The sequence below is a fragment of the Neomonachus schauinslandi genome, chromosome 12, assembly GCF_002201575.2.
Source record: "Neomonachus schauinslandi chromosome 12, ASM220157v2, whole genome shotgun sequence".
Classification (NCBI taxonomy): Eukaryota; Metazoa; Chordata; class Mammalia; order Carnivora; family Phocidae; genus Neomonachus; species Neomonachus schauinslandi.
This window is the reverse complement of record NC_058414.1, coordinates 54,625,512-54,652,367: the sequence shown is the minus strand read 5'-3', so window position 1 is coordinate 54,652,367 and position 26,856 is coordinate 54,625,512. Positions and strand designations below refer to the sequence as shown.

At 42.8% G+C, this 26,856-nt stretch overlaps 1 protein-coding gene across 2 annotated transcripts; it reads right to left on the bottom strand.

Annotated features, from left to right (window-relative positions):
• Positions 1-1,617: 1,617 nt before the first annotated feature.
• On the bottom strand, positions 1,618-25,070 carry GPNMB (glycoprotein nmb). 2 transcript variants are annotated; one of them, XM_044920097.1, is made up of 11 exons: positions 24,917-25,070; positions 17,971-18,123; positions 17,026-17,169; positions 15,134-15,298; positions 12,742-12,900; positions 12,089-12,415; positions 9,267-9,359; positions 8,309-8,411; positions 6,224-6,438; positions 3,118-3,211; positions 1,618-2,674 (listed from the first exon to the last, which is right to left on the bottom strand). In XM_044920097.1, exons 1-11 carry the CDS (start codon positions 24,984-24,986, stop codon positions 2,518-2,520), a joined length of 1,680 nt encoding a protein of 559 aa, XP_044776032.1. In that variant the 5' UTR covers positions 24,987-25,070; the 3' UTR covers positions 1,618-2,517. The 2 variants fall into 2 exon arrangements, with proteins under 2 accessions (XP_044776032.1, XP_021545360.1); XM_021689685.1 differs by having other exon boundaries at positions 9,267-9,365; positions 12,104-12,415.
• Positions 25,071-26,856: the final 1,786 nt, after the last annotated feature.

Below are 26,856 nucleotides of genomic sequence, written 5' to 3'. Positions count from 1 at the left end.
CTCCTAATCCTCATGAAAATGATAACGCCTCTTCACCTTGCTCGTGTCCTTGGGCCTCACATGGAGAATATACCACTCTTGCCATATACAAAGTGCTGTCATGTCCATTCGTTCTTTCAGGTGGACCGGTAGCAGCCCCGTGAAGTACGCTAGGGAAGGATTGCATATCCACTTTACAGATGAGGAGACTAGAGCTCAGGAAAGGCCAAAAAACTTGCCCAGGGCTACTCAGCTTCAAATGGCAGGGCAGGATTCAAATCCAAACCTTCTATCTTCACATCCATATTCTGGACCTCTTCACTTAGCCACAACAGGGTTTCCGACATTTGGGGCCACATAACATGGGGTGCTTAGTTGTGGGGTGCTGTTCTGTAGACTGCAGGCTATTCAGCAGCTTCCCCGGCCTCTACCCATTAGATACCAGCGGGACCCCCACCCGAATTATGAGAACCAAAAACGTCTCCTAAAGTTGCCAGTGTCCCCAAGGGGCACCGTAATCTGTGGTGAGAACCTCTGACCTACAGCCAGCACGTAATTAGAGAGAAATTTCAACAATCTGCTTTTGGCAAACGTTGTACTCTTTGGAGACGATTTCAGAAAAAAATAGCTTATTTTCCCGAGGCCAGCGGGAAGCCTGCTTCTTCCTCTCCTCCAGGACATCTACGAAGTGAAAGAACTAGACTAAATGTTGGTGTCCGGACACCAACTGCTTAAGAAAATCTTGACTACTCCTTAAGAAAATTAACAATTTCATCATATCATCTAGTATCCAGTGTGTATTCAAATTTCCCTCAGTTGTCACAAGAATACCTCTCATAGTGGTTTTTGTTTTTTAATGCTAACATGCAATCTAGATTCCTAAATTACTTTTGATTGCTGTGTCTCTTTGGTCTTTTTTAGTTCAGAACATTGGTCAACAAACTATGACCCACGGGCCAAATCTGGCCCACTACCTGCCTTTGTAAATATGCTCTGCTAGAACACAGCATGCTCTTTCATTTACATATATGGCTACCAGAGCAGAGGTGAGTAGTTACCATAGAAACTGTATGGCCCATGAAGCCTAAAGTATTGACTCCCTAGCCCATTACAGAAAAAGTTTGCTGATCTCTGACCTAGAACTCTCCTCTTGCCTTTATTTTTAATATAATACTGACTGTTCAAAGAGTCCAGAACACTTGCTCACAGAAACTCCTTTTTTTAGATCGATCTGATTAATATACATTTATGTATTACATTTATTGAAATTGAACATACTATATATATTTCAAAATATAAAATACTTATGAAATTATCATTGCTCCACGGGGCAGTGCTAAACAACTTTTTATGTGTCCAAACTATAAACGCAATAGAAAGGCGAACAATAGGGGTGCCTGGTTGGCTCAGTCGTTAAGCGTCTGCCTTCGGCTCAGGTCACAATCCCAGGATCCTGGGATCGAGCCCCACATCGGGCTCCCTGCTCCGTGGGAAGCCTCCTTCTCCCTCTCCCACTCCCCCTGCTTGTGTTCCCTCTCTTACTGTGTCTCTCTCTGTCAAATAAATAAATAAAATCTTTAAGAAAAAAAAAAAGAAAGGTGAACAATAAATTGGAAAAATAATCACAATTCCAAGATCTTATCTCTTTTCGTACTTTATTTTTCAGGAAGGAGAAAAAAAAGCATGTCCTGTCTGACATCTGGTAGAGAGTTTTAATTACAAATGGAAGTAAAACCCTTACTGATCAAGTCCCTATATCATTCAAGTAGAGAAACCAGTAGGAAAAGCAGGGGCCTCCTTCTTTGGAAAATCATAATATATAATTTCAAATACGTGCACTGAGCGCACAGAAATTGATATATATATATATACAAGACTGTGAGCACTCTGATTGTAGGGCCAGGTACCTAACAAGCATGCCTGATACACAGAAAGTACTCAGTAGAGGTCTACAGAAAAAATGAATGATCAGCATTCCTTTACACAGCTGGGCATGGCAGGTGTCAGGAAAATATTCACACCCATGTATTAGATTAGTATATACATTTTTGTTTTAGTGTAAGAGGCATGCACATCACACTAAATGTTTGGCCCATTACTGTTTTGCTAGGAGCTCGTGCATGTTCATTGAAGTAGTGTTCAGTTAGCTTGGAACACGGATAGCTAGAAAGCGTCCGGCCTCTCCTTCCAGTGAACTGAGGCCAGACTCTAAGGGATAGCACCTTCTCCCCCTACTCTTTGGACATAGCGTGTCTACCCCACTGATCACCTAAGACATTATAAGTGAAACATAAATCATAATGAAAGAAAGCAGTGCTAACTGGTTTTATCAGTTCTATAACACGGCTGAGGTCGTGCACAGTGTGATTCTTCTCCACTTCTCTAAGATGTCATTTAGCCTATAAAAAAACCCTTTGGACCTCCCTAAGCCCCAGTAGAGAGTTTAACAATAATCTTTAGGAACAGAAGTTAATAGTCATCAACTCTGGCATAGCTCACCTGAGGAGTGAGCTGTTGGTCAGAAAGAAAGCTGAAGATTTAAACAGTTCCCGGCTGGTGTTTGAGCAATGGATCTTGTTCCTGGTTCCCAGGGCAGAACAGGGCCTTTGCGTGGTTGAGGAAGACATTCAGGCCTTTGCCTTTGATCACGATCCCAGTACCGTTTCCTATCAGGTATTTGTATTCCTTGTGTTTTCTGAAAACAATGTGTTAGACAGATTAAAAAAAAAAAGATCTGCAGCTGGAATATGTTACTATAATCTCTTCCATGCCAAGTACAAAAGGGTTAATTCCATTTAACCCAAACCACAGCTTTTAAGACATTGATGTCTGATCAAAGTATAGTTATTTTCCCTTCTTCATGCAAGAAATGTGCCTGCCTACTATAATTTGTGATTACATGTTAAACGCTAAGCTGACACAATTTTGTAAAGTTACAATGTCTGGTAGCATTAAAAAAAAAAAAAACCCACAGCAAAATTAATAGTCTTGTTTGGTATTCATTCAATGTTAGATCTTTCTCCCCTACACAGACGGTTTAAAAGCAAAAAAGGGAAAATGGCCCATTTATGCAGAAATATGCAATGTATTTTGGACAATATACTATAGCGATTTAAAGTGTTAAAAGCAGCAACTTACTTGTATACCAAAAGGGTGATCACAGTGACAAATATGGCTAAGCAGCCAACGGAGACCAGGGCACCATTTGCCATGCTTGAAGGGGAAGCTGGGTCTTAAAACAGAAGCAAGACGGTATTAGCGACGTCTTCCGCCTAGAGGACATGCTACTTGTAATGCAATTAAATAAATGAGGAAGGGAGCTATCAGAAGATATATGGCTCCCTCCGGGTTTTCAGTAATCTTTTCCATTAAATAATACATAGTCTTTGGGTCAGCTTATCTTCCATTTAGAGAATGAGTTAGCATGTCTGGAACACCGTGTTAAGGGCTCAGAAGAGAGATGTCATGTCCTGGAGACACCTGCTCAGGTCTCAGCTGACCCAACAGCACCCACATGGTGAAGGGCTCCATGACCCTCCTGGCCGCTCCTTTGGCCCCATCTCCCACTATCCAGCTGTGCTAAAAATCCTGGGAGTGGCCTATCCTCCCCCCTGCTCTTTCAAATCTCCATGCCCTCTGCCAGGAACATCCTTCCCCTGGCTCATTTCAAGTGTTCACCCCTTTGGGGTGCCTTCCAGACATTCACAAGGGCACCGGGTCACCACACCTGCCTGTGTCACTCCTCTACTTGCCTCTCTTCCTCTGCCTCAATCACACTGTGTTGCAAGTACTGCTTTATACATGTTTCTCTCCTCCCAGACTGTGGGAACCACAAAGCAGGGATTATATCTTCTCTGTATTCCCAGAAACCAGCAAATTAACTTGTCTCGTCACTACTGCCAAAGTGTAACTGGGATTTATCTCTTTTTTCTCCATCCCCTCTGCCACCACTGCAGTCCCAGCCATCAGCCTTCTCCCCCTGAGAGGACATCTTGTCTACCTGCTTCCACTCTCATCTTCCCATGATCTTTAAAAGCATCAATCAGATCATGCTTTAAACCTGCCGGAGGATTCCCTTACACACAGAATAAAACTCAAGCCCTACCAGTGGTCTACAACCATCTAAATGGACTGCTCATTCCTGAAAGTCAGGTTTCAGTTCAGAGGAGGCCCTTCACAAGCAGATGCTGCTGGGTGGGCAGGCCTGTCAGTGACCTCCCCAATCCAGACAGCCAACCTCTGTGCCCTCTCTCCCCCATGCTTGTCGCTGTCCATGCCCGGACCTGGTTTTATTTTCTTCACAATGTCATCTTATGTGTTGTCTCTTTCCACCCACAAAGGCAGGGCGGGATCTTCTTCATCTTGTTTCCCACTCTGTCTGGAACTGTGTATCTCATGCCTAGAGCTCTGTTGGGCACGGAGTAGATGCTTAATGAGTATTTGTTGAAAGAATTGCCGGTGCTGGGGCGCCTGGGTGGCTCAGTTGGTTGGGCAACTGCCTTCAGCTCAGGTCATGATCCTGGAGTCCCGGGATCGAGTCCCGCATCGGGCTCCCTGCTCAGCAGGGAGTCTGCTTCTCCCTCTAACCCTCCTCCCTCTCATGCTCTCTGTCTCTCATTCTCTCTCTCGCAAAAAAAAAAAAAAAAAAAAAAAAAAATATAAAAAAAAAAAAAAAAAGAATTGCCGGTGCTTCACGAACGTTCATGGAATCAATGAATAAAAGTCATTTCTGCTGGAAGTCTATGGGTTTGCTTTTGACCAAAGATCTGTTTCTGAAATTCTGACTTTGAAACCCAAGCCATCAAGTTACAATCCCCCCTGGATTAAAAGCTCTCTTTCTGAGCTTCCTTTATTTGGATTTTGAAAATGGCTCAGGTCCCCTAAAGTTACCACTCACCACAAGAAGAATGAAAGGAAAGCCAATATCTAAACATCTAATCTAGATAAGAGAACAGTGGTTTACCAGCCCCAAGGAAGCTTCGTAGAATAGGTTATGACCCTAAAAAGGCGGTTCTGACCCCCCACCCCCACCCCGGCAGCCCAAGAGTAACCACGGCAGCTCCTGGAGGTGACAGCTCAGAAGACCCGCACTCACTTGGTCCAAGGGCCCCAGCCTGCCTCCTTCCGCCCCAGCCTCCCAGCTCCCCACCCTGGGCCTTGGAGGAAGCAGGGCACCTATGTCTCCTTGTTTTGTTTTTAAATCTGTGCCTCAGATCTCACCAACTATAAGCTATCACACACATAATTATATGTATGGTTACTTAAGCTTTTCTTTCAATGAGGTTAAAGCTGCCTTTTGTACAGTTAATACGTAAATCTATGTTTTAGTACATTTTACCTTATGAGATAGGCTCCAAATCCAGAGGAGCTGTGAGTTAGTCATTAGGGTGAGCCTAACAATACTAAGATTAAGCAGCAAAATAAGTGTTGTAATGTGTGCACAATTTAATCCCTCTTTCCCATTCCACCGCAAAGCGTTTCTTCTGAGAGAGAAAGCAGTATCTTCCAACAAGGTGGATTTAAGTGAAATTCAGCTAGGGTCACCAGCTGGAGTCCTAATTTGGTGACCGGGAAAGTTGGAAGCAAGCGGTAAATGACAATTTCTCAATGAGATTTCTTAGTCCACTGGCATTTCACCTCTCCAAGCACTAGGGGGGCAAAGAGTAGATTTACTGGTGAACATCTGAGGACTGGGCAAGTTGGTTTGTTACTGTTTCGGTGCAACGCTTGGTAGAATTTGGGAAGGGAAAGGGAGGACACGCGGCAAATTAGAAAGGAGCCAGCAGTCCACCTGGTTTCTCATTTCTCTTCTTGGTTTCCTGTCTTTGCCTACGTGGATTCTAATGACAACAGGGTAGCAGTCTCCCCCTTTTTATAATTTGATTGGAGAACACTGTTACTTTTGGATGTTCGGCTTTATACTTTTCCCTTGACATACAAATCTCTTCGAGCACGCAGTAATCATATCCCATCATTACTGGTCCATGATCACAGCTGATTTTTTTTCATCAGAAGACTTATCTTTAGTCATTATTTCATTGGGTCTCTCTCTCTCATCCCTTCTCTAAGTAGATTTGCTACTGGACTTTAATGCCAGTTGTCCAATCCACATTAAGGATAGTTCAATGATTTTTGCACTGAAATAAAGTTAAACATTGATAGTGAAGCCTTGAATGGCTTTAGTATAGGACACACACTGTCCCTGCAATATGAAATGTTCGTACAAGCATAAAACAAAACTTACCTCTTGCAGGGACAGAGACGAGGGCACTCGTGAGGGCCAGGCTTCTATCATCACCCAGAGTGAGGTTCAGACAGTACGTCCCAGACCCCCTGAAGGCTCTTCTCACAGTCAGTAAGCACGAATCACCTGTGTTCACATCTACAGGGTCGCAGACCGTGTTGTAGGTGATCTGGCAGCTAGGGTCAGAAACTACGGTACAGACCTCTGTGGGCATGCTGAGGGGACAGACGGCACCCAGGGAGGGAGATGTAATATCAGTTTAAAAGGGACAATCATAATCATTACCTGTCCCTAAAATTGACTAGAGTTTCACTAGAATTAACTTGAATTCCACTTTATTCTATTATTCTTGTGTCTGATAGAAGAATATCAAACCATATGATGTCAAATTGTCACATATAACTTACTCTTCAACAAGCCTGGGTATGAGCTACTGTTTCCCCTGTATCCTCAGAAAGGTGTGGCCCTGGGCGTGGAGGAGAAAGAAATTACCACCACCACCACCACCCCCCCCCCCCCGCCCCAAAGGCAAGGGGCTACTGGAAACTGTGTGAAGTCCAAGTCATTCCTCCACACCTGGGCTCCCTAGGATGTCTGCAGGTGTGGTCGGCTTAGGTGTGGGGCAAAGATCCTATCACATCCCAGAGCTGGCCCACCTGGGTCCCTGCAGAGGTCTAACAGTGACAGGAACAGTGGCTGTTTAGCCAGCATTTACTACGTGCAAGACACAAAGCTGTAGGTGTGTGACATGGTCTTGGTCTGGTCTATTCCTCTCAGTGACCCGATGAGGAAAGCAGGATTAGCCTAGTGTAGCAGGTGACAAGCCAGCTCGGGGAGGGGAGACAGCTAGCCCAAGGTCACACAAGCAGTTAGGGGTGGAGCTGGGACTTGAATAAATGAGGTTTGACAACCACGAGGCGATGTGACCATGCATTACTGTGGTAGACACTGTTTCCCTTGTGAGTGGACCTCCTGGAGGGAGCGACCGCGCTGATGCTGGGTCTGGTGAGGTGGGGGTGGCATGCAGGACACACTGTCTTCTCAGCTGGCCTTGTTCCTCCATCAGGTTTTTCTCAATTTTCTCTCATCGTCACCCCTCTCCTCTCCCCAAGCTGGAGAGCTTCTTAGCTATCCCTTTTTATCAGATAAGGCCACATTTTTATACCATCTCATTCTCTTGATTAACTTACACATTTACACACATACATTTTAATTACTTAATTTACCTATTACACGTAAATTTGTGAATTTATATATTAACTTATATTTAGTCTATTATATAGTTCTAACCAAACCGTAAGAAGTCAAATTATGTAATGCAAGCTTTGTAGGGGCGCCTGGGTGACTCAGTTGTTAAGCGACTGCCTTCGGCTCAGGTCATGATCCCGGGGTCCTGGGATCGAGCCCCGCATCGGGCTCCTTGCTCACTGGGGAGCCTTCTTCTCCCTCTCCCTCTGCCCACCTTGTGCTTGCTCTCTCTCTCTCAGGCTCACTCTCTCTCTCTTTCAAATAAATAAAATCATTAAAAAAATCTAAAAATTAAAAAAGAAAACAAAAAAAAAAAAAGGAAGAAAAAGCTTTGTAAAGTTTAGAGAGAGAGGATTATTGGGCATTGATATTAATTCATGCAAGGACATGGCCATTCCACAGTGGCTTCCCACCACTTGGAGGGGCCTCAGGGAGCCTAAGGGCTGGGCTCTGAGCCAGACCATAGCCTGTGAACCATGCTCTGCAGGTACCCACCATCTATGGGGGCAAGTTCTGTAATCACTGCGTGCCTCAGGGGACCCATCGGTAAAATGAGGAGACTCAGGATTGGGTAAGGATTCAATAGGAGAACAGATGCAAGATGTTAAGAACATGGTAAGTATTCAATCAATAATTACTACTCAATTTCATCATCAGCTTAAAGGTAACGAGCACTGTTCCATCTAGCAAAATAAGAGTGTGCTTCTGAGCACCTCCTGCGGCCCTTCCTTGTCGCAGCTGACTGATGAACTGGAATCTAAATCAACTTTGAAGGGGAAATGGTGTTAGGGCCCCTGCTCAGGCCTTGGCCCGGTCCTCTGACTGAGATGTACTCACATCCCTTGGCAGGTCACGACCAAATCCATCAGCGAGTTGTCAGGCTGTGGCGCGGGCACCAGAACGTCCGTCATCTGGATGATGTTGACCGCCAGAATTCCGTCTAACAAAACACCCCCCACAGAAAAACACATCAAAACACAGAAGAAACCAGACCCAACCATTCCTTAATAAATCAGAAAGCCACACCGAACGGAGACACGGTGTTCTTGACATGCCAGAATCACACCAGATCTGGGAGTCTACCCTGTAACATGGATACGTGTCTACGCAGCACTTTCAAAGTCAAACTGAATTACTCCTCATTCCAACCTGGCTCTTCATTTCTGGAGCTTGTCTATGTGTTAGAAGGCTGCATTCCTTCTGGACAGGAATTTCAGAGAAAGGGACCCCCCCCGCCCCCAGGGAAGATGCAGCCCTTGGGCTCAGGGGGCGCCGGCTTCTCTCAGCCCCAGGGTGCACAGCTGGGGATTTAGCCCCATCTCCAGAACCCGGGTGCCTCGGCTGGGCTTCGGGCCCCACCTATCTTCTCTGGGGTGCCTGTGGGCAGTGCCCACAACACACAGCCATCTGTGGTAGCCCTGTTCATCCCTCTTTCTTACACACTAGACGTGGGACTTTGTGAAATCAGAGGAAGGAAGTGGCAATTGTGGGAACTTGCTACTGGCCTTGTTCAAGGCACATTCATTCAGATTTCTGGAAGGCACAGGGTGGGGGCTCTAGGCCCGGGGCAGGCTCAGCAGTAGGTGGGCCTCACACTGGGCTCATCTCCACCAGAATGTCTAAGGAAGGCTAGGGTAGGCCAGTCGGAATCTAGAAACTGGCAGCGTGTTTGCTTGTGCCCACGCGGTATGACGTTGAACAGAGAGTAGGGGCCCCTGCCCCCACCCCTCCAGAGTCAAGAGGCTGAGAGGGTGGCCCGGGGTAGATCCTAACATCCTTCCCCTGCTGCTCCTACCTACAATCGTGATGGTGGCTCTAAAGTAACCGTATCTGTTAATGTGGCAGGTTTCATCAGGAGTCTCCCTCAGCTCCAGGGGGTTGTCACCGGCTGATGCTGGAGAGTTGGGATAATAACATTAGATGAGTTGCTGAGAATGCAGAAGATGTACGTAATACATGATAACCCCAAATCTAAACATCTGCTTGCCCTTTAGAAAAATGTCAAGAGTCCTACACTATTAAGTTACTGCAGAAATTTGAACTAAATATGTAATGATTCACAGAGACGTGAGAACTAGGAGGTGTTATAATTATTAAACTATGTAAGTGAACACAATCCTGTATCTTCTTTAAACATGGGAATCAAATGAAAGGGAGAAACCAAATTAAAATGTGTGATACAACAATCATGAAGAAATCAAGCAGGCCGTGATAGATAAAATCATATTTTAGGGGCGCCTGGGTAGCTCAGTTGGTTAAGCATCTGGTTTTGGTTCAGGTCATGATCCGAGCCCCTTGCATGCTCATGCACACGCTCTCTCTCTCTCTCTCCCTCTCGCTCACGTGCTCTCTCTCTCACAAATAAATAAATAAAATCTTTTAAAAAATAGACTAATGTTAAATAAACTAACATTAAACCCTTTACCATTTAGGAATTTCTAGACAGTTCTAGATATTACAGGCATCTGCAATTTATTTTGAATTTTACACCTGGTCTCCTTATTTGTAAAGAAGACCGTTGATACTTCTAGAAAAAGAAATTCTCTTACAGAAATATCAGAATGAAGCTATATGGGGCGCCTGGGTGGCTCAGTTGGTTAAGCATCTGCCTTCAGCTCAGGTCATGATCCCAGGGTCCTGGGATCCAGCCCTACACTGGGCTCCGTGCTCAGCAGGGAGCCTGCTTCTCCCGCTCCCACTGCCTGCCTGCCTACTTGTGATCTCTCTCTCTGTCAGATAAAGAAATAAAATCTTAAAATAAAAGGAAAGAATGAAGCTATATGATTAGAGTTGTTCAGTGCAGTTATATTTGTAACTGGAATTAGGATTAACTGAATCAACCATCAATAAGAGAACGGTTAAATAAATTATACATTTATACATACTGTATTACTTATATACTAAGTTTATAATACTATGAAATACTATGTAGCCATTGAATAAAGTGAGTTAAATTTTATGTACTGACAAGGGAAAGATGTCCATGATGTTTGTTAAGAAAAGCAAATTATAGAACCATATATACAGCATGAGCCCATTTACTTAAAAATCAAAACAACAACACCTATATATATTTATACGGTTTGTAAAGGCATAGAAAAAGATCGGGAAAGAAACGCTCCCAACTTTTAACAAGGTTTAACTCTTGGGAGGAGAATGTGAATAGGGACTTTTACTTTTATTCTAGGCTTCTCTATTGTTTGAATTTTTATTAAGGAACATGCATTAATTTTGTAATTTAAAACATTTCAAAAAAGAATGAATCAACATCAGTAATAACTTAGTGTCTTGATTTAGATATGCCAGATTTAATGAGATCTCATTTTGTTAATAACACACTATTATAACAATTTATTATTTCTAACGGGTTTTGGTAAGAACAAGAATTGCCCCAAGTCTGGACATCGTGCTGGAGTTATTTCCTCTGGGCTTGGTGATGGCGCCCTCTTGTGACCAGTGGGAGGATGTCAGTCTATTACCATCCCCTTCACATCGGGGTGCTGAGTACTCATGGCAGAGTGGGGTAGGGTGGGGCATCAGATGGAAGCTAACACTTTCCAAAGTAGACTCTTAAGAACTTCTTAAATGGCCTCATATATTATTAGTATAGAGTGGGATTTAATTTATTATGCCTTACATCCAGAACAATCTTAATGTCTAGAAGTCTTTCCAGCTTGCTTGCCGAAAAATACTCTCAAGGTACGTTCTTTCTTGGGCCATCTGGAAACTACTTTCAAGTACGGCTGTGTTTTCGCAGGACACTAGGTGGATATGGGCAGAGCAGGGAGGAGAATGGAAGTGGGGAGAAATGTGGGAGGGGGAAGAAAGAAAGTGGGGATGGCCTGAATGCTTATAAAGGGCCAAGGTGTGTTCTCATAATGAGAAAAAATGGGGAACAGAAATGTGATGGGGCAGACAGGGAAAGCATCTGTACACATAAGGAGGCCCAGTACAAATTAGGAAGGTCAAAGAGCTGCACTCAAGTCACGAAATTCTACTTGCAAAGTGACTTTAAACATACTCTCCTTTCTTCCATATTCTAACAGCTTAAAATGGTGATAAAGTGGCTAAAGAATGACAGATACAGAATGGGATCACTGCAGACTCTCCATACAATCCTTTAAACTAGGGATCTAATTATGTAACCTATATTATTAGGGTTTTTTTTAAAGATTTTATTTATTTATTTGAGAGAGAGAATGAGAGAGAGAGAGGGAGCACATGAGGGGGGTGGGTCAGAGGGAGAAGCAGACTCCCTGCTGAGCAGGGAGCCCGATGTGGGACTTGATCCCGGGACCCCAGGATCATGACCTGAGTCGAAGGCAGTCGCTTAACCAACGGAGCCACCCAGGCACCCCTCTTGTTATTTTTTTTTAAAGATTTTATTTATTTAGTTATTTGACAGAGAGAGAGAGCACAAGAGAGCACAAGCAGGGGGAGCAGCGGAGGGAGAGGGAGAAGCAGACCCCCCTGCTGAGCAGGGAGCCCGATGTGGGACTCGATCCCGGGACCCCAGGATCATGACCCGAGTCGAAGGCGGTCGCTTAACCAATGGAGCCACCCAGGCGCCCCCCCCCCCCCTTTTTTAGCTGTTAAGGAACCCCCCTCAAAGATCACTTGGAAAACACTTACATAAAGGAGAGGTGGGTTTCGGAGGTGTGGGCGAAGGCGAAGGACAAGGTCCAGGTACCGCAGCCTGTACAGTGAGGTTAAGGCTGAAGGTTCCGTTGAGCACGTATGTGTGATTCAAAGTTGGGTTGTTGGAAACAAACAGACCAGTATTATCCCCGAAGTTCCACTTGTAGTAAATGGCCGACTCATTGAGGAAGTGACTAGGGTCGTGAATCAGGACATTGAACATAATGGGGAGGTCCCTGAGGAACGTTTCATCAGATAAATTTCGATCATTCTTCTGATACATAGTCACAAATACAGGAACGTGATCTAAAAGACATACCCCAAAATAGAAAGAACACACGATTGCTCGATTTTAAGTAGATGACTTCAATAATGCTTTTAGGTTCAAAAATTAAAACAAGGGATAATTCAGCATCATTTTCCCTTTTCCTACACAAGTTTTCTAGGGTTTTCCCAAGTTATTCTGGAAACACAGATGGAGTACAATATAATTAAATACATAAGCGAGGGAAGGAACCCATATGAATCGTTAACCTAGCCCAGAACACTTGGTTCTAACTCTTTCTTAACCCACTAACATCACCAGAACGAAGTGCCTCACCATCAGTTAACTTCGAGTTCACGCCACTCACCTGTTACCTCGTACACGTCTTTCACTTTTGCGACGGGGACATATGCGTGTTGGTGTCTTCTGTAAACAATTACTTCCATGAGTTGAGGGCCAAGTGTCACATTGGCTGTGTTTATAGAAACTCTTGCTGAACCCCGTCCTAATTTCTGCAAATACTGACCTTTGAGAGGATGGAAATTTTTAGTTATTGGCCACATTATGTGATCATTATAGGAAGTTGTTGTTTCTTTACGACTAGTGACTGCCCCTTAGAGAACACTCTGGAAAAAGGAAAAACAGGATGGGGATGTGGTCCTGGCCGCTTCAGAAAGGAAGATGGTACTCATTTTATGTAAAACCTTATAACACAAACCCACTGTTACATAAATATAGTTTGGTTAGTTGGTTAAACGAAAAGAGCAGTTTAGTGGGACAATACCGCTAGTCCTTAGTTTACAAATTAAAAATGTTTATAAGTAAGAGGTCTGGCACTTGAAATACATGTGTTTCCCAGAGAAGACCCATTCAATGCAATGGTGAGGTGTCTAAAGGAGTTAAAAAAAAATTTATCCAAAGATCTACCTTATTGTTGTAACAATATTACCATTTCAGCTATATCATTAAGCAGTTTCTTTCTTCTTCTTTTTTTTTTTTTAGGGGACTAGAATCCTCCATTTTCTAATAGAATTTGTATATAAAAAAACAGTCAGCAAGTGATGAAAACGAAGTAGGGTATGGTAGGCGTAAAAAGAAACGTAGTGGTTCTATAAACACATTTCTAGGACATTCTTGACTCACTCTTTTTCTTTCTCCAGCCCTAACCAAAATCTGACTGCCACTGGCTATAGCTAGTAAAAATGATTCCTAACCTTCAGGGCCCAAGGATTTTTCTAATCCTATTGAGGCGCCCAGCACAGATGTGTGATTGAAACAACACGGATGGTGAGACAGATGCTTGTGGGGATGTTTAAAGACCACGTTTATTACAAGGTCAAAGGTATCAGAAAATTATACGAATCTTCTCAGGGATATGTGGTTTGGATTCCCCTTTACCTCAAAATGCAGAGGCAGTTCTTTTGGAGGTTGTAGGGGAAAGAGGGGTCTCTCGGGGTTAGTTATACGGGAGGAAAATGTTAGTCCTGGCATTGAGAGACCACATAAGCAACTGTCAGTTGAAGGAGAATATCAGTTAACTCTGAGACTTCAGAATATGGAAATTCAAAACAGTCTAGTTAGAAAAACAGCAATTTCTGGGCTAAAAGCTGATTTTAATAGATCTCTTAACTAAAAAGAGGGCTAAAGAGAGATCGGAGTGCTAGTGAGCATACACAACTCCATGCAAATGGTCGGGTCAAAGAAATCATGACATTTGGGGTGCTGACTGACGGAGCTGTGAAGGCACTGAAACAAAGGCCGCCTTCAGCCCCGATTTAACTAGATGGGCATACTATCTGCTATTTTGTACTTTGTTAAACTGATGTCTATGCTTAATGTGTGTTGTTTTGATTGATTAGCGAGTTAATGGGACAAAGAAACTCTAATTTATGAAAAAAGACAAAACATTTAGAAGTTTGGATCCTGCATGGTTGGTAGCAGTTTTCAAACATTCAGAGCCAGATGGCATCTGTGACATATTTAAGAACTTAGCAGCTTTGCTAATCATAACGTAAAGTTGCTCCTTCTAAAAATAACCGCTTCACCAATAATAAAACAAAAGTGGATACCATTTGTGTTTAAAAAAAAAAAAAGAGGGTAGGTTTTGTTAAAGGAGAATAGTGGTTAGATTATGTTATTTCTACCCAATGGAATATTATGCAGTCATTAAAATAATGTACATAAAGAATTTTAATGCTATAGTCAAGTCCTCATGATATTTAACAAAAATGTGTATACATTCTAATCTTAATCAAGGAATACTAGCAAAAAAAAAAAATACCATCGTGTTAACAGTGATAATCTCTGGTGTTAATTATGGGTGACTTATTTTTCATTTGTACTTTTCTGCATTTCCTAAATTTCCTTCGAAGAGCATAAGTCTCTTCCTTAACAAATCTTTTGACAATAAAAAATTAAAGAAAAAATCAAATACCCATCTGTGTGCCCCTCAAATATTCCTATTTTTCATATTACTGTTTTAGACAAAAAGAAATTGAACAGTTTTCTTTTAAAAATGAAAACTGAATTAATTTTTTCCCCTTCTTCTAATTCTTTGGTGTTCTGAAGATTTGTCAAGGCTAAACAAGATTTTCTTTTTAACTTGCACCCTCCACCCCACCTAAGGAAAGTTCACAGAGTAACTGTTGTTAAACTCTTAGTGTTAGCATTCTTGATTATAGAATAAGAAAAGTGAAAAAAAGTTAAAGTTTTAAGGGCAGGTAAAGCAGCAGCTAAGGAGGTTTTGTAAAAAGTCCAACCAAGTGTGTGAAAGACGTAGACAAAATTGCATCTCTTCCATCCAGTGTGGTGAGGAAAAGGCTTCCCGTCAGGGTACACGTGGTGATGGTGTTGGTTGGGGCTATTTCCCCAGCCACCTTCCTCGGTCCAGTTGTAAACATACAGGTCAGGAGATGGACCAATATCTAAACAGAAAAAGAAACAAGCCAGTCTTGTCATCTGGGCTCAGAATGCCCAACGCTCATCATTGAATTAAACATCTTTTCGTATTTTTCATAAATACAAACATAGTTGGGCAACTAAAACCCTAATTTTGAGAATTCATACAAATTTTGTATATTTATGACCTGTCCATTTTCTGCCTATGGATTACATTTCAGTAAAAGTTTCATATAAAACAATTATTCAGAAAGGTCCAATCTAGAGATACCACAGTATATTTATTTTTAATAATGGATCTCCACATCACAACTGTATTCAAACCAAAACTGAGGGATGCTTTATCTTTTTACATTGATACTGCTATCTGTAGCCTTTTTCCCCCCCCCTTTTTTACCCTGAGTCATTTGGCATCAAATGACTCTCAACTCCTAAAGATTTTGGCATATATCTCCTACAAATAAGGACATTAACCTACATAACCACAATATCATTACCACTCTTCCTATCGTCTAATCAAGGGTCACATACTATATTTGGCTATTTTGTCTCTTCAAATGATTCAGAAAAAAACAGATAGATAGAAGTAACTATGGCAAAATGTTAAAATTGTTGAGTCTAGGTAGGAGGTTTTGGTGTACTCAGTGTACCCTGATTTCAACTTTTTTGTACGTATGACATTTTTTCTTTTTAAATAGTCTTTACACCCAATGTGGGGCTCGAACTCATGACCCCAAGATCAAGAGTTAACACACACTCCCAACTGAGTCAGCCAGGCGCCCCAACATACTTCATTGTAAACAAGTCATGACCAATATCTTTTCATCTATAACAGTTCCCTCACCCTCTTGGTTTTTTTATGTCACTGACATTTCTGAAGAATCTTTTTATTTATCAATGTATTAGAGCCATTTTTATTTTTTGTTCTTAAATTGTCCCAAATAGCCAGGGGGAGTCCCTTCAAGCTGGCTTCTGTGTCCTTGTGATGTGTCCCCGTTGGTCCTTGAGTATTTACTTACTTGGACACATTAAGATGTGCCAGACTCACCTGGTACTTTCCCTGCCCTAGACCTGATAAATCAATAAGGAATGAACACACTGACAGTTTAACAGAAGTTCTAAGTCATAAAATCAGATCATAAGTGCATTTAACAGTCTTGTCACTGAAGAATCTCAGTAATTAGCTCCAAGTTTTTGAGAATGTGCAGTTCTCAAGATAATTTCCCTTGACTCATTTGTGTTCCTTTGTGCTCTTTAACATGTACAAAGAGCTTACCCGCTTTAAGGGCAAAGCAAAACCACAATATACACATCTTAGTATTTGCACCAGCTACACAACATTTGCTTAAGCAATACTTGGAAGCAAAAATTGATCTGATCAGCAAATATCTGTCAAATTGGCTCTTCTTTGAGTATCCAAAAGAATTCCAAGTAATCAAACCAAAATCTGAGAATCAACAAGGTGTTCTCTGGCTAATCAACTAGACACTAAGAAAAAGCTGAGCATGACAATATCTTGAAGAAGGTTCCAAGTGGCAGAAAGCCACCAGTTTGCTCAAGTGGGTTTGGCTAATGTTGATATAGGAACTGGGATGGAGCAACACCTCCCTGTCATCCAATTTGAGGAGGGGGTGACATCGGGTGATGGCATCTTGCATTTACGTAAGTACCTGTGAGGCTTTAGGTTTATGAGATGGGTCTCTAGTAGTTAGGAGAACTAGCCTGTTCCTGTGGCATGAATAACATTCCTTACCATTTCTGCAGTTCTTCTCATAGACTATGTTGCCACTGACATCTTCCTTTTGGCATCTGGGGAATACCAGGTCTACCACAAACGTGATAGTTGAGCCCACAAGTGCTGGTGAATCACTGGTCAGAATCGCCCGCACATGGCCTCCTAGCACAAAGATAGTGCAGTTTAATGATCAAGCATCTTTTTCCTTTCATTGATAAATTAATCCACCAATAAGGACCAGAGCATCCCAATGCCTTTTTTTTTTTTTTTTTAAGTTAGCACTATGCCCAGCGTGGGGCTTGAACTCATGACCCAGAGATCAAGAGTTGTGTGCTCTACCGACTGAGCCAGCGAGGTGCCCTCCCATCTTTATGCCTCTTAACAATAAGTTATTTTCTGGATTCCTAACTTTTGCTTTCAGAGTACAACATTCTAGAAGGAAAAAAAAAGTCAGACCAATTAAAGAATTCTCTGACGATAAAGAACATTTACTTAAAATAAAAAAAAAAAATCTGCTCAACTGGACTGAACAAACAAGTTTTAAAGGTTTGTATTTTTAAACTCAAAACTGATGACCAAAGGACTCATTCTTTCATGCAAATGGAAAGATACTCACTTTCTGATAAACCACACTTTTGAGGTGGTCAAAACAGCGCTAGTGTCTCAGATCTTCTGAGAGACCATTCCCATAAATAGGTTTGAGGCTAAATCTGTTTGCTCTCCAAAATCTTCCAAGAACTACAAACTTGTCAATTTCTAAGTGGATTAAAGTTGTGTGTGTGTAACTTAGAAAGTGACAATGTTGAGATAAAGAAAGATTGCCAAATCTAAGTGCCTCCCACTTGGTAACTAGAGTTCTATCATTCACAGAAGCAACATAAGCCATGTGATCTCCAAGCCTATAATCTATGAGACTAAGATAAATAGGAAATGACAGTTGTTTGGCTTGAATATTTGATTTACCTTTCCAGCAGTTTTTCCACCTTGGGTCTTCCTTCTTCCACACTGGATACAGTTTTTCATTCCATTCATTTTCATCTGAAGACCAACCAGCCAGTTGGTTGTGCTCCCTCATATAATCAGAAGTTCTTTCATTGCTCAGCACATCATGAAATCCTATATCAATATTTGAAAAACAAATTATTTTGTCTACTCCTTTCCTCATTTAGTACTTACCTAACAGTAGTTAAAGCAACTTCTTGTTTCATAAGTTTGGAAAGTCACACTTAATATTTCCAATAAGTCGAACAAATAGGTTTTTATTTTAATGTCTACTGGAAATAGCTTAAATACAACTATTCAAACCCTCTTTATGTATTTTAAATGAGGGGCACCTGGGTGGTGCATGCGGTTAAGCATCTGACTCTTGGTTTCTGCTCAGGTCCTGATCTCAGAGTCATGAGATCGAGCCCCATGTTGGGCTCTGTGCTCAGTGCAGAGTCTGCCTGAGACTGTCTCTCTCTTTCCCTCTGCCTCCCCCTCTCCCATGCTTGCTCTCTCTAAGTAAATCTTTTTTTAAAAAAATATTTTAGGGCGCCTGGGTGGCTCAGTTGGTTAAGCGACTGCCTTCGGCTCAGGTCATGATCCTGGAGTCCCGGGATCGAGTCCCGCATCGGGCTCCCTGCTCGGCAGGGAGTCTGCTTCTCCATCTCCCACTCCCCCCTCTTGTGCTCTTTCTCTCTCTCACTCTCTCTCTCAAATAAATAAATAAAATCTTTAAAAAAAAAATAAATCTAAGGCTATTTAAAAAAAAAAAAAAAATATTTTATTTAGGGGCACCTGGGTGGCTCAGTTGTTAAGCGTCTGCCTTCGGCCCAGGTCATGGTCCCAGGGTCCTGGGATCGAGCCCCTCATTGGGCTCCCTGCTCAGTGGGAAGCCTGTTTCTCCCTCTCCCACTCCACCTGCTTGTGTTCCCTCTCTTGCTGTGTCTCTGTCAAATAAACAAACAAAAATCTTAAAAAAATATTTATTTGAGAGAGAGAGAGAGAGAGAGAGAGAGAGAGAGAGAGCATGCAAGCACAAGCAGGGGGAGTGGCAGGCAGAGGGAGAAGCAAACTCCCCACCGGAGCAGGGAGCCTTGCCCGAAAGAAATTTGCCAATTTCTTCTTCCGGTTCTGTTCAGTTTTCACTTAATGTATTTTGAAGCTCTGTTTAGAATTGCTGAGTCTTCTTCATGAATTGATCCTCTTACCATTAGGAATTGACTTTTATCTCTGGTAATATTCCTTGTCCTGAAGAATACTTGATAGTAATGCTTAGTGGTTAACTGGTACATCTTTTTCCATCCTATTATTTTAAATGGATATATATTTTTACATTTGAAGTGGGTTTCTTGTAGACAGTATATTGGTTGTTTTTTTTAATGTAGTCAAAAAGATGTGAATCTTCGTTTGGAGTGTTTAGATAATTTACATTTACAGTATTTATTAATATTGTGGGATTTAAGTCTACCATCTTGTTATTTTTCTGTTTGTCCCATCTGTTCTTTATTCCTTTTTCTTCTTTTCCTGTACTTTTTTGGGGTTATTATTGGAGTCCATTTTATCTCCACTTCTGGCTTATTAGCTGTATCTTTTTGTTTTGTGCAGTTGCTCCAGGGTTTATAAAATTCTTGCTCTTTTGAAATTCTTTCTAATCTCAAGTTGATGTCTTTTTACCTTGCCTGACAACTCCAATGGTCACATGGTCTCTCCTTTCTTTGAGGATTGTAGCAGACTGGTTGGCTGCCTACCTAACAGTCATTTCCAGGCTGCACCCCTACTCTTTTTTTCCCCTTATTGCAGAGCTTCTACTATAACAGTTCAAAATTCCAAAGACTCACTTTCCTAGATTTCCTTACAGTATGGGCAGGAGCAGCTGATTAGAACCTGGCCAATCAGAACTGAGAGGAAGTCTTTTGAGGGCTTCTGGGAAGTTTTCCTCCCTTCATAAATATATATATAAAAAGAACAAACTCCATTTTTGTTCACATCAGAATTGATTTTGGGGAGGGGCGCCTGGGTGGCTCAGTTGTTAAGCGTCTGGCTTCGGCTCAGGTCATGATCCCAGGGTCCTGGGATCGAGCCCCACATCGGGCTCCCTGCTCCGCGGGAAGCCTGCTTCTCCCTCTCCCACTCTCCCTGCTTGTGTTCCTTCTTTCGCTGTGTCTCTGTCAAATAAATAAATAAAATCTTTAACAACAACAAAAAAAAGAATTGATTTTGGGGATAGCAATGTAATGATGTGATGCTCAGAGCTGGGATAGCCATACTTAGCCATGAGGGCACAAATCTGAAGAAGCCAGCCAACACACCAAGGATGTCAGAGTGGAAGGATGCAAAGAAAGAGTTCTCGATGTTGTCGAGTTCTAGCTCTAGCCTTGCCCACCTTTGGACTGGTTAAGGTAAAAAGTGTCTTGCTCAACCTATTTGAGTATTCTGCTACAGCCAAAAAGTCAACTGTCTATAACCCACAGCCACCCCCTAATCATACATTATCATAAACTGTCCTCTCATCAATTCATATGGTCTTGTGTCATCTGGACCCATAGAGCCAGAAATACTGTCTTCTCTTAAATACTGGAAGAGGACTTCCACAAGGTGTGGTATTTGGCAGGTGCTCAGAGAAGACATTTTGAGTGGATGCCACTAAAATCTTTCTTCTATTTCTCCTTTTTGGTAGAAGGAGGCAAAAGCCTGTTGTTTCCTTCTTATAAGGGAGACCTATGGAATGGGAAATATTGAAATGAATACTGAACAATCTAGATGTCCTACAATGGGTGAATGTTTCAAAAATGGGTGAATGTTTCTAGTCTTGATTTTGTTACTAAACAGGCTGTGTTGCCCTCAGACCAGGTCTTCTCTGGGCCTCCAAATCAGACAAGAACCAAATGTCTTATGATTCTGTGGGACTAGTTTTATTTGGAAACAGATACTAAGTGAGGGCAGGAAATGTAGGTTTATCAATAAATGTTTATAACTGGATATTCATTCAAATTGAGCACAGAGTGGTAGAATATTCAATTTGGAAAAAACATTAGTTCAAATCACTTCATTTTATATATGAAGAAATTTAGGCCTACAGAAGTGACAGAATTTACTCAGGGTCACTTTTAATGGAGTGGGAATGAAGATTCACATCTTTTGATTCCCAGGACTGATTTTTTCCGCTGTCCTGAAGAGTCTTCCTCTTCCACAGATCCTGAGAGAAAGTGAGTGGTTCCAGAAACAATCAAAACACAGGTTTCTCCTCGGATTTTAAATGTCAGAAGTCAAGGAAAAATACAAACTTAAAAGAGTGACAAGGAATAGCTACATGGGTCCATGGAACAGAATGGATAATGTAGAAATAGACCCGCACAAATATGCCTTACTGATTTTTGACAGAGATGCAAAAACAACCCAATGGAGTTTCAAAAGGTAGTCTTTTCAACAAATGGTGCTATCAGAAAGTAAAAAGCATAGGAGAAATTTTTAGGCTCTAGGCTAGGCAAGAATTCTTTGACTTGACACCCAAGACATGATCCATAAAAGGAAAAAATGATAAATTCGACCTCATTAAAATGAAAAACGTTTGTTCTGTGAAACAGCATGTGAAGAAGATGAAAAGGCAAATTACAAACTGGGAGAGAATATTTGCAAACCACATTTCCAGTAAAGGACTGCTATCTAGAATATATAAAGAATTTTCAATACTCAACATTAGAAAACAATCCAATTAAGAAAATGGATAAAAGACCTGAACAAACATTACACTGAAGAGGATATACAGATGGCAAAGAGACACATGAAATGATGTCCAGTATCATTAACCAGTAGGGAAATGCACATTAAAACCACAGTGGGATATCACTTACACCTATCAGAATGACTAAATAAAAAAATAGTGATGAATCGAATGTAGGCAAGAATATGAAGACACTGGATCACTCATACATTTATGGTGGGAACGAAAAATGGTACAGCTACTCTGGAAAACAGTTTGGCAGTTTCTTGTAAAATTAAACATGCTTCCCGAGACGCCTGGGTGGCTCAGTTAAGTGTCTGCCTTCAGCTCAGGTCATGATCCCAGGGTCCTGGGATTGAGTCCCACATCGGGCTCCTTGCTCGGTGGGGAGTCTTCTTTTCCCTCTGCCTGCCCTGCCTGCCGCTCCCCCCTGCTTGTGCTGACAAATATTTTTAAAAAAACCTAAACATGCAATTAATATACAACTAAAACATTGTACTCTTGGACATTTGTCCCAAAGAAATGGAAACTTACGGTCACCCAAAACCCTGTACATGAATGTTCATAGCAACTTTATTCATAGTAGTGCAAACTGGAACAATTCAGATGTCTTACAATGGGTGAATGTTTAAACAAACTGTGGTATATCCATACTGTGGAATACTACCTAGTGATAAAAAAGAACTACTGATACATGCAACACTTAAATAATGTGGAGTAAAAAAAGCCAATGCCCCTAAATTACATACTGTAATGATTCTATTTATGATAACGTTCTTGAAGTCACAAAATTATAAGAATGGAGAATGGATTAGTAGTTGCCAGGGCAGGAGGTGGGGTGGGAAGGGGAAGTTGGTTTGGCTATAAAAGGGTATGAAGGACCCTTGTGGGGATGGAACCATTTGGTACTTTGACTGTTTCAGTGTCAATATCCTGGCTGTGATAGTGTGTGATAATTCTACCAGATATTACCATTGGGAGAAACTGGGAAAGGTATACAGGGGAACCTTTTTGCATTATTTCTCAAAACTGCATGTGAATCTACAATGACTTCAAAAACTTGAGTTAAAAAACGGAAAAGACACCCAAGAGTAAGCGGGTTTTAGAAGAAAAAAAGAGGTGTATGGGGGGGGGGTGTTAGAAGTGAAGGGAAACGGAGTCACACCCAGCACTGCTGTGGCTTTTCTCTCTCCATTCTAGAATCTCTGCTCCGTCCACCTGCAAAGGGGGGCGGGGTAGTGGCCACGTTGTTTGTTAACTACTTTGTCAACACCCGCTCTTGTCATTTTCACCAGGGCTATGATTGGAAAGTGGCAAGGAATCCCTTGGTGTTAGGTGGTAAATTCTACCCATTTTATTTTTTCTGGTTAGAATATTTAGTCTAGGGCAAGGCGAAGACAGGAATGGTGGGTTTTGTTACGTTTTGCCTAATAGGTTGGGACTCCTCTCAAACTGACAGCCAACATTTAACCTCAGGCTAATCTGTTTCACTAAGCAGAGCAAATTAGCACTGCTGGAAAGGCGGCTAGAATTAGGCACAGGGTCTCCACTGACTGTCCCTCCATCTCCCGGGACTGCAGGGAATCTGTCCTGGGACCTACCCTGAGGTAAGACCATTGCTACCTTGTAGGACTCCCACCCCAAGCACCATCTGTTAGCTGATCTCACAAGCACCCCATCGCCCACATTATCAAATGAGGAAATGAAAGCTCAAGGGCACCAAGTGGCTTGTGGCCCAGCCCTCCAGCTGGCAGGGGACCCAAGTCTGTCCAACTGCAGGAAGGACAGTGGTTGGCTTGGGCTTTCTTCCTCTTAATTGCTGTGTCGCCTGGGCCAAGTCGCTTGCCTTGTCTGCGGCTGCCTTCCTCGTCTGGCAAACATGACCATCACAGTGCCAGCCTCCCGGCACTGTTCTGAGGCCAACGGGTCCCAGCCCTGGCCCCCTGCTGAAATCCCTGCGTCTGGGCCCCCTCATCAGGTCCAGTCACAGGAGACGGAAGGACAGGGGTCTCTGGGGACCAGCATGGCCCAAGCGTCAGGGCCCAGCAGGTGAAAAGCAAGACCTGGGTTCTTGGTTTCCACACCTGTTGAATGGTGGGAGGCCCATCTGCCCCACAAAGGCAGTTGTGGGGCTTACCTGTGGGATGTAAGTGCAGGAGCCGGCATAATGACTGTACATGGTGGCCACGAGGTAGATGCCGGCCCCTTCTCTACACCTATCCACCTCCCCCCCCCCCCCCGCCCCCGACCGTGGAGTTGTCTGGTAAAATCAAGACCCTCAAACTTTTCATCCAGTGAGTATCCCTGTTCGGTTGGAGGTGGAGTGGACCTTCTGGGTGATGTAATTCACTTCTTTCTCCCACCATTGCCACCGATCCCCTGGACAGGACACATGGGCCAAAGCCTTGCTTTGCATTAGAGGAGGGTTTTGTTTTTAAAGTAGGCTCCACACCCGGCGTGGAGCTCAACATGGGGCTTGAACTCATGACCCCGAGATCAAGACCTGAGCTGAGATCGAGAGTCGGACGCTTAACCCTCTGAGCCACCCAGGTGCCCCACAAGAGGGGCTTTTTAAACAAGGATGTTCCAAACTGATCTCCCAAGAGTCTGCTTTAATCGATGGGGCATCAGTTGTTAGCAAGTCCCCAACCTCGAATGTGGGACTAGAATAGAGACCCCGGGCTTTGGCTCTTCTCTCAGTAACCTCACCCCAGTGGCAGCAAGCTCCCACAGGCCTGTGAAAACTTCCCAACAGGACTAGCAACAGCTTCTGGGCTGGGATGACGATCAGTGAACTGGTCTCTGGCTCTTGGGCTCCGCTTCACTGCAGCTCGGTTTACTACCAGAAACCAGACGAAGTATAGAGGGTGGCATTGCTTTGTTCTCAGGCCGGAGACCATTCTCCTCACACGTGCACCCTCCCCGTGTCTGGGAAGAGAGACGGGGGCGATCGCAATGGGAAAAAAACCCCTAAGAGAGGGGCTGCCTGGTTATCACTTTCCGAGAGCCTGAAGCCAAGAATGGAATGGGAGGCATTCTGCTGTAGTTCCAACATCCCCAAAGGTTTCCAGGAGAAATGAGTGAGCGCAAAAGCTTCCTGAGGATCTTCATGAAGCCAACCTTCTGGCGTGGACAGCAATACTTCAGACAACCCACCACTTTAGCTGACAAAGAATGGGTTAAAACAGAGACTCGTGTACTCACGTTTGGCGGCATCAAGTGGCAATCTTGCAGCCAGAAGCAGAAATCCCAGGAAACAGTAGAGACATTCCATGCTGAATTCTCACAGACCCAGGCAATCAAGGTTTAACTTTTTAACTCCTCTGGCTCCCCCCGCTAAGAACAACAGTGCTCTTCTGGCTCGGCCCTGCCCCACTCCTTCTTTTAATTAAATACAGGGCGCCTGGGGCAGATCATGTGATGGTATTAAGCAGTCTTGCCTGATCTGGTCTCTGGTGTTCAAGCTCATACAACTCATGTGCTTCTGACTCACTCACTCTAAGCATCTATTTTCTTTTTTTTACAGGCGCACCGTTTCGATGTTGTGATTCCACATTTCTAGTTAAAGGGATTTCCTTTCCTATGGACCCATATCCTTCACCAAATAAAATTTCAATCTCCAACCTCATTGATTATCAACTTGAGGCGGTTCCTTTACTCATCCATTCCCCCAGCTCATTTAGATGACCCGCTCTTCCTAGGGCCAACTAATGCTTGTACGTTCCCTTCCCCCCAGAGGAGACACAGCTGGGGGCGGGGGGGGCGGGCGGTGGGTAGCGCTTCAATCACTTGCAATTGGGGATTACATATATGGGTAATAATAGCGTATGTGATGCCTGGAGATGCTTGAAACACGCGCACAGGCCTCCAATTGCTGAGAAATGCACTTACAAGCCCATTGAGGACATCTGTGCAGTTCCATACAACTTTTGGAACAACCTGCCTAATTTCTGGTAACTGCTCTGCAAGCATTCCTGTGTTGTACCTTCCAAGGCCAATTGCATAAAACACACTGCGTGTTTATTTCATGTTACAGAAAGCAGGCATTAAATGAAAAAAACAAGCTTGCCTGGAATAAATCGTTTTGGTTATAGAATGTGCAGAAAATGTGGCAACACGAACACTTGACAACATGGGATCTTTCTCTAAGTCACAGCCACATGACCATCTTCAGTGCATATAAAAGTCCCAGTTGGGGGGAGGGTCAAGTTTGGGGTATTAATTTGTTTCGGTGGTGCTAACAAGGCATAGGAAGAAAGTCTGTGAAACTGCAGTCTGCCAAGCAGGTGTGGCCAGCTCCCTACCCGAGGGCCACGTGCAGCTCTTTAAAGCTCTTTTTACAGACTTTGAAGCACATATGTAGAGAAAAAAACAGCACAGGGAAACATTCATGACAGAAACAAAACTATTTTCAAATTCAGATGGTTAAATGAACAATGGAAGTATTTATTGTATGTAATGTGAATAATCTATATAGTTCTGTGGATTTTTTTGTTTTTACAATCAACATGTGTAACATCATAAAGGCTTTTCAGTTTAGGGAAAACTTTTTTTTTTAAAGGGTTTATTTCAGAGCGAGAAAGCAGAGGTCAGAAGCAGACTCCCCGCTGAGCAGGGAGCCTGACATGGGGCTCGATCCCAGGACCCTAAGATCATGACCTGAGTTGCAGATAGACACCCAACCGACTGAGCCACTGAGGGATCCCTCAATTCTAGCTTTTATGTTTGGCCACATTATTAGCTACCTCTGTGTCCAAGTAAAGAGCGTAAGTGTCAGACTCTTCTGTTAAAAAAAAAAAAGTGAATAGGGAGAGAGACACAGTGATCAAGTTTTCTTTTAGGTCTTCTTCCTGCTCCTTCAACGGCAGATGATGAGGACTTAGGACAATAGGCAAAATGGGAGGCAGCTGGATGGAGGTGAGAAAGAAACCAGAAGTTGTTTATTCCAAAACACTACACATTGGATGGAGAATCTGTGCCTTTATAATCACCAGTTGAGAGCATATAAAGTAGTTTACTTTGTAGGATTCAGATACGGGGTTATTTTGGATAAGAAATTTTCTCAAGGGTTTTTTTAATTAAATCATACCGTGAATTAAGTTTTGTTCACTGAAAGAAGTGAGCCATCTCATTTACTTGGTATT